Source organism: Mus musculus, chromosome 12 (genome assembly GCF_000001635.26).
Source record: "Mus musculus strain C57BL/6J chromosome 12, GRCm38.p6 C57BL/6J".
Taxonomy (NCBI): Eukaryota; Metazoa; Chordata; class Mammalia; order Rodentia; family Muridae; genus Mus; species Mus musculus.
Genome location: NC_000078.6, coordinates 67,215,085 through 67,222,833, shown reverse-complemented (window position 1 = coordinate 67,222,833; position 7,749 = coordinate 67,215,085). Strand labels below are relative to the sequence as shown.

The following is a 7,749-nucleotide window of genomic DNA, read 5'->3' as shown; positions in this document are numbered from 1 at the left end:
TCGGAAATGAATTACCAGCCCTCGCCCCCGCGGAGCTAGGGAAGAACCAGGGATGGCCTCGGCGGGGTGGAAGAGAGGCTGGGTGCTGCTACCCCTCTGAGCCCATCACTGCTGTCCAAGCTGATGAGCACCAGTGCCTACCCTGGTGAGCAGAGCCCGGGAGGCAGAGGAGGCTCAGGGGAAGGCGCCCGAGCCCTGCACTCGGTTTTGACGTCGCCGGGCTGCGGCTAGCAGCCTCGCGCTCTCAGCACGTAGCGCACAACGTGACCACACACAGCCTTCCTCCCCGGCAGCCTGGCCGCCTGCGCTCCGCGTCCGCCGCTTCTCCATCCTCCTCCTCTTCTTCCTCCTCCTCCTCCTTCCTATCGCCTCCGCGGTGCGCAACCCCCAGCGTCAATCCAGGGATCCCGAGCAAGCGTAGGGCCCCGGACGCTCCTCTGCCCAGCTTGGGCATCTCTGCCGCAACTGCGGCCCGCAAGGCGGCCGCGCAGCCGGGGTGCCCTCAGCAGGCGGCCGCTTCTCTGTTCCGCTCCGGATGCCAGCACTCCGTTAGCCCGGGTGGGGAAAGCCCTTCTGCGGCTCCCGGGTCTAAACTCCCGCCAGTCTCCACCGCCCCCACCCCCTCCACCTGGCGGGGGCGGCGCGGAAGCGAAGAGGACTCGCGGTACGGGTGGGCACGCGTGGACGGTGTGCGGATCTGCTCTGCGCTCGGCATCCTCCCTCTCCTGCAAGTGGTGGTGCTCGGACTCTGCTTTTGGCTCCGGAGATTGGTGCTGCCTCCAGGAGCACCCTCTTTGCTGGCGGGGCGCTCAAGGCTGTTTGGAAGAGCCGTGGCGGTGGCGGCAGCGGCTGAGGCTGGTGCCTGGCGAGCTCCAGACGGGCGCTCCGCTCCCGCTTGGACCCTTTCGCCCTCCTCTCTCCTCCTCCGCTCCCTCCTCCCCATCCCCCGTTTCCCACTCCTCCTCTTCCTCCTCCTCCTCTTCCTCTCCCCGCTCGGCGATGCGAGTCTCTGTCGTGTAACAGGATTGGCGTTGCAATGGCAACTGATGGAATGGGGGAAGGCAAGACAGCAGGGCTGGGGGCTCCGGACTGCGGGCGGGCGAGCCGCTGCCGCCGCTTGACGCTCCTCTGGGGACCTTCGCGAGTTACTTTGTAAAGGCGAACCCGGGCGAGGGAGCCCCGCTTCGTGCCCGGGTCAGAGGCCACTTCCTGCTCCCTGGCTGTCCAGCGCGGTTCGCGTCGCGCGGCGCCCCCAGGGCTCCTGCCCGCTCCTGCCGCTTGCCCGCGCCCGGAGCCCGGAGCCGCTTCCCTGAAGAACACTTGTCCTCACAGCTCTGCTTCCCATCACCGCCCCCTGCTCCTCCCCGGCGTCTGCGATTTTCCCAGGCGCCCGGTGTGAGTGCGGCTTGTGTGTGAGTGCATGTATTGGGGTATTGTGTAGTGGGAGTGTGTTCCCGCGTGTGTGTGCTTATACGTGTGTGCTTGTGCGTGTGTGTGTGTGTGTGTGTGTGAGCGTGTGTGTGAGCGTGTGTGTGCGTGTGTGTGTGTGTGTGTGTGTGTGTGTGTGTGTGTGTGTGTGTGTGCATGAGTGTGGGGTGTGTGGGGCTCCAGCGCTCCGCTCACGGCCGCCGCCAGGGAAGGACAGACGGACAGTGCTTCCTCCCATTGCTAGCAGTTCCCGGGCACCTCGACTCGGCCCGGGCACAAGTGGAGCGCGCCTTGCTGGCCGCTGGCCTCCAGAAGGTCCCACTGCGTCCCCCTTGGGCTGGATATGTTCATGTTCACGTGAAGATGGATTTAGTGTACGGTCTCGTGTGGCTGCTGACAGTCCTCCTGGAGGGAATCTCTGGCCAAGGAGTGTACGGTGAGTGGAATCGCGACGCTATCGTGACCTTGTGATTCCTAGGCAAGATAGGCTGCTGAGCTAAGATACACGACTCGCGCCGTTCCGGGGCCCCTCCTGGCGTGGCATTTGATTTACACTTCATCACGTTATTGGGAGCTGAAAGGAGGCTGCGAGCGCGCTGCGGATTGGGCTGCGAGCGGCTCCCCCGGCTCTTCCACTGGGGCTCTGAGTTGGGTCGGGCCAACAGCATCGCACTCAGAGGAACGAGTGGCTTTGCACTTGATTTATCCCCGCGGGGAAACATGGGCTCTTGCAGTCTTGGATTCAATAATGGCTTGGCGCGGTGTCACTTCCGCGGTTTCCCCTGAAGGGAAGCTTGGAATGTGACCGCCTGAGTCCCTTTCACCCTTTCTTTTACTCCTTAATTCCTATGAGGCCCCTCTCCCTGCAGGCGATCTCTTCCTTTCCACCTTTAATCTCTCTCTTTTTTTTTAAATATAAAAAGTCTTTTTCCTCCTTTCTGTGAATGTCTACAGGACTTGATTTTCTGGCTCAGGAAGTGGGGTGACAGTTGAGTTGTATTCTGCACCAGCCGTTGCCATGAGCGCTGACTTGGGGAGGGGAAATAGCAGGCAAGATTCTCAGTGCCAGACATAATTAAGGGACATGTTTGTGTGAATGGATGAGCAAATGCATGAATGAACTGAAGAAGTCCGTTCGTCTCTCCTCCAGGGCAGGACACCACTCTTTACAAACAGAACAAAATCTCAGCTCTTCACAGAGAGCCCATGATCCCGCATGCTTGAGACCTAGGAAGGGGGAGCTTATTAATTGGGAGGCTTTGAAGTGCTCCCAAACACATCCAGGTTCCTTCGCCTGTCAGCAGTTGGCACTCTTGTGTTTAGTCACTGAAGTCTCTCTCTCTCTCTCTCTCTCTCTCTCTCTCTCTCTCTCTCTCCATCTCTCCTCTACTCCCTCTCTCCTTCTCTAACACATGTTCTCATTGGCTGAGTATAGTGACTTGTGATATCCTTATCTTCTGGGACAAGTTGATCATGCTCGAAAAGAAAAGGAACTTTTTGTGTCCTCAAGATATATTGCATGGATATTGTTAAAAGGGGTTGGTTTAGAGGATAGAGCGGTCCAAGACTCTCCCATAGCACACACCCTCATGTGCTTGTAAAAGGTGTAGAAAACTCACACTGCTGCCTGGCTTTCAACTCAATGTGGGCTAGCTCAGTAACTGCCCCGGGGCAAAGAGGCATGAGTATCTGGGAAGTGTCAGCGATTCCCCTTCAGTCTTCAGCACTGCCTGCAGAGTGGTTACTGGTACCAGTGCCATTGGACTCCTCAAACTGTCTGGGAGCCATGTAGGTGTGCAGCCTGTGAATGAGTTCAACAGATTCCTCCGAGGCTTTTTTTTTCCTGCTGTGTGTTTCATTCTAGGCAAACAACTACGGTGTGTGTGTGTGTGTGTGTGTGTGTGTGTGTGTGTGTGTGTGTGTGTGTGAAGGGGAAAAAAACGGGAGGGAGGTCTCCTACTGAGAACTGCTGCTGCCACCCAGTTTCCTGTCTTTGCAGTTCTTTTCTAGGCTTGTTTCTCCCCCCTCTAAACATCTTCGTTTCCTTTTTCTTTACCCTCTATTTTCCAAATCAAAGCAACTTGCTTGCTTGGCTGAGCAGAGCCCTCATAAAACATGGCAGTGAGTGTTGGTATTGGTGAGCTTAAATATAGCAAGGAAATACTCTGGAAAGCTTGACTGCTGACCCCAGGAGGTGGGGCCTGAAGAGAACTAGGATTCACTCAGATCTCTGCTAGACTCTCCCCTAGCCCTGAGCAGCAGAGGGAGATGGAAGCTGGGATTCCACCTAGGGTCAAGGATTGCTGGAGAGAAGAGCTGTTCCCCTGATTTCCTATCATCTTCTGTCCAAGTTTGCCTTTGTCTCTAATTGGCCCAGATCTTTCCAGCTGAAAGGAGTTTTTATTTTGTTTTGTTTTGTTTTGTTTTGTTTTTTTAAGTATGTGAGGTGTGGAGCCTGGAAAGGGGAGAGGAATGTTGGAATTGTAAAGATTTGAGAGGAAAGGTTTCATTTTTCTGACACTCCCAGTCCTCTGGGTTACTTAAACAAGTCCCCTGTTGGCCGAAGAAAGAAGCAGTGTGGATAAGTAGGAATTAATAATTAAGATAATTCCTTGTCTATGTCACATATCACTAAAGGGAATGCTTTTCCGTTTGTGAGTTGGTCACTGGAGTGAAGACACTGGCCGGTGTTAGTCACTTAGCTAGGAATACACTTGGCTTTGTGTAAAAAAGGTTCATCAGCCTCCTTAGTCCATGATAAATATCACAGCCAGTAGGTGGGTGAAATGAAACACTTACATATTAATTTCCAGGTCTGTTTTATAGATCATAGAAAGTGGTCTTCCTCAGCATTATGTTGTAAGTTGTTAGAAGTGCAGAGTCAGGAGTAGGCCTCTCTCAAAATTCCTGCATCAGGACCTCAGAGGGTCAGCTCCAGAAGTCCTTAGCCATAACTTCCCAGCGAATTCCATAAAGTCCACTAAAGCCAGGGAACGTGAGCACTGACTTCCACATCATTGCTTTGACTTTGTAGATCCAGGCCTTTCGTCACCGAAAGTAATCTCATCTTTATGTCTAAGCATTAATGTTAAAGGAAACAGTTTATTTATATTTAGTTCGTTGGAAAACAATCGATCTGCTATCCCTCCATTTACCCACATCTACCAGATGTAAAACCATCCACAATACACATTGGGAACTTTATTATTATTGATTGGCACTATTTTTATAGCCAGCAGTAAGGGAAAATAAGCATGTTCTGCTAACATGGGGAGTGACTTTCCTCTCCCACTTCCTGTCTGAGAAACCCGGAGCACAAAATCCAGATTTTAAGTTTTAATAAATTGATATATTTGTTTTAATATATGGATTATATCATATTGATGAATATAATCTTCTCACTATGTTCATTCATCTTGACTTAAAACTTAGTTAAATGTAAAAGTTTTATTTTTTTGTTTTTTTTTTTCTCCAAAAGTAGGAACTTACTGACGTCAGTCTTGGGTGTTGCTTTGTAAATTAGTAGTATAGCATCTGACGTTTGTATGTTGTGTGGTATTTGATTAAAAGAGACCTACGTGCCTGTAAGTACCTGTCTGCCCTCTACTGATAATTCTGGTGGAATTATATTTTAAAATGGGAATTGTCCTGTATATTTAGTCCATATTTTGTTTCTTATGTAACATTAAGCTAATATAAATTCTTTATATACACTCCTGAAAATAAAGCAGGAAGTTTATAATAGAGTAACATAAAGAAGTGAACTGTTTTGGATGTTTTAGTAAGATAATACCTATTTTATATCTTTTAATGATTAATGTTTTTACATTAACATACCATCTTGATTGGTTTTGGGGGGGGGTTATTTTTGGGAGGGTGTTTGTTTGTTTTTTGTTTTAGTTTTTCGAGACAGGGTTTCTCTGTAAAGCCCTGGCTGTCCTGGAACTCACTTTTGTAGACCAGGCTAGACTCAAACTAAGAAATCTGCCTGCCTCTGCCTCCCAAGTACTGGGATTAAAGGCGTGCACCACCACCGCCCAGTAACATATCATCTTGAATTTACAAAGTTACTTACATAAAAAAAAGAAATTATCTCAAATACTGTTAGGAGTTCAGTTCGGTTTAAATTTTACTTTTGCTCACATATAATCCAACCTAAAATGTCATTCAATAAACAGTGATATGATACTTCTTATCCTAGGATTATGACTTTGGCGCAGTCAATGTACACTGTACTTGGGGAATTTATTAGGTGATGTACCTTGAGTTGGGTGTTGAGCATTTTCCTGACAAAACATGTTTTGTGGATGTAATTTTTAATAATCCAATATAAAGACTTGTAATTACTTGCTAAAAAAATAGGAAAAAATTGGTCCATCGGCCCATGTTGTATTGTTACTCAAAATACCATTTCCTTAACTTCCATGAGGCTTAGTGCAGCCTTATTACTGCACGGGCACGGAAACATCCCCCACTGTAAATGAAAGCTCATGCTGGATCTAGATAGTTTGAGTGGAAATAAGTCAATTGCTCAGTGCCCTGAAATAGCCAAAGCCCTGTCTGTGCAGAACTCCCTAGATGAAGACCAGGAAGGAGAATGTGATCATCAAACACAAGTTCTTGACACATTAGCCATCTTATATTAACTCATTTCAAGTAATATCAGCAAATCTTACACAATTTAAACATGACACTGTAGGCAGTAGCTGAACAGAAATGACTCGGTAGAATTTAGAAAGAGAAGATAAGTAAGACAGGAAGGTTCTGGAAGAAATTTCCAGCTGTCAGTGGGATGAAGCTGATAAACACATTGATGGGAAAGGATAAGGCCCCAGCTGAAGGAAGGTCAGCCATTCATTACGCCCAGTCCCATGATGTTGCCTGCTCATAGCAAAGTTATCTTAAGGTATGCGGATAAGGTTCTACCCAGTGTGTATACAGATACTGCCTTTGATTGAAACATTTTAGGATACCAGCCAGTGGAAAAAGAGATTTCACCTAGTGTTGCTAGAAAACTTAACCAGAAACCCATACTCCATACAATTAACATTGACCTCTCTTCATAAGCTTCACCTTCTCTTCATAAGCTCTCAGACAAAATTCATCAACACTACCAAAGAATAGGATATGAGTTGCTCTGCTTATCTGGGACATTTTGGGGGAATGCTTGGGATTATTTGGTGGTTATGTTAATGCTAATCCACATGGAAAACAGGCTGATTATTTTACACAGTGTCATGTGCTCATTAGGCCCTGGATGTCCTCCTTGAATAAGTTTTGCAGTTGACTGAGAAGTATTTTATATGGAGCAGGTTATACACCAAGGCCAAAGTGTCACTTTATAGTGAATAAGTTGATAATGGTGGCAGGGTTCAAATCAAAGACAGAGGTGAAGACATGGAAATTAGGTACTTCTGGTGAAACCATGACATAAGAAATACCTTGAAAACATTTTTTTTGCCATTGTAATTTCTTTGCTTAATTTTATTGATTATGGTAATGATCCTTTATGTTTATTTTGTATACTGTGAAATTTTTTGTTTAGTACTGTGAACCACCTAAGAACTTTCGTGAGAAGCCTAGACACCTTTATTTCTCCCTCCCTCCCTCCCTCCCTCCCTCCCTCCCTCTTTCTTTCTTTCTTTCTTTCTTTCTTTCTTTCTTTCTTTCTTTCTTTCTTTCTTTCTTTCTTCTTCTTTTGGGTAAGAGAGGGGTTGTTACTCTTTGCAAAATGTATTATTTTAATATAACTTGGACTGACTTTATGGGGATGTAATTATGACTGATCCTTGTGGCATCAGTTTGTCTCATTTAAAAAGTGATGGGAAGTCTTGGGTTGCTCTACACATAGTGAGGTTATTCATCCCACACCACCACTGGCTTGGTCCTTGTTGCCTCTGAAAGAGTCCCCCCAAAATGGTGCTCAAGTGTTGTAATCTGAAAGGAAAAACAAAACAAAACAAACAAACACCAGTACATGGATGAGCTAAATCCTGAGGCTGACAGTTGAACTGTGCTCTTCAGCATCTTAAGGTGTGCTATGGGTGTGAGTAAAGGTGCAGAGGCTTTCCATATTGTGTCCATTGACTGGTATTTTGGAAGAATATTCAAAGTATTGTGTGGAATGAATTTCAAGCGTAAGTATATGAACATTTTCACTCATTATCTTTGCTATCTACTGAATGGTCTCACAAAATGAAATTTGCTTCAGTGAAGGTCACTTAAATATATCACTTAGACAATAAATTATGACATTCACAGAAATTGGCCCCACCTTCCTTTTCAAATTGGATTTAAAAACTTTTAATATGTAAATTCATA

At 47.1% G+C, this 7,749-nt stretch overlaps 1 protein-coding gene across 6 annotated transcripts in view; it reads left to right on the top strand.

Moving 5' to 3' along the window:
- Positions 1 to 284: 284 nt before the first annotated feature.
- Mdga2 (MAM domain containing glycosylphosphatidylinositol anchor 2) overlaps positions 285 to 7,749 on the top strand; it is a 763,131-nt gene continuing 755,666 nt past the window's right edge. For 3 of the 6 annotated variants that reach the window (XR_872713.2, NM_207010.2, NM_001193266.1), the window contains exon 1: positions 285 to 1,864. Coding sequence is in view for 4 of the 6 variants with exons in the window: in NM_207010.2 (NP_996893.3) it covers positions 1,792 to 1,864 (73 nt within the window). In the remaining 2 variants the exon portion in view is untranslated. The remainder of the gene's footprint in view (positions 1,865 to 7,749) is intronic. The other 3 variants (XM_011244127.3, XM_006516014.4, XM_006516013.3) reach the window with 2 other exon arrangements.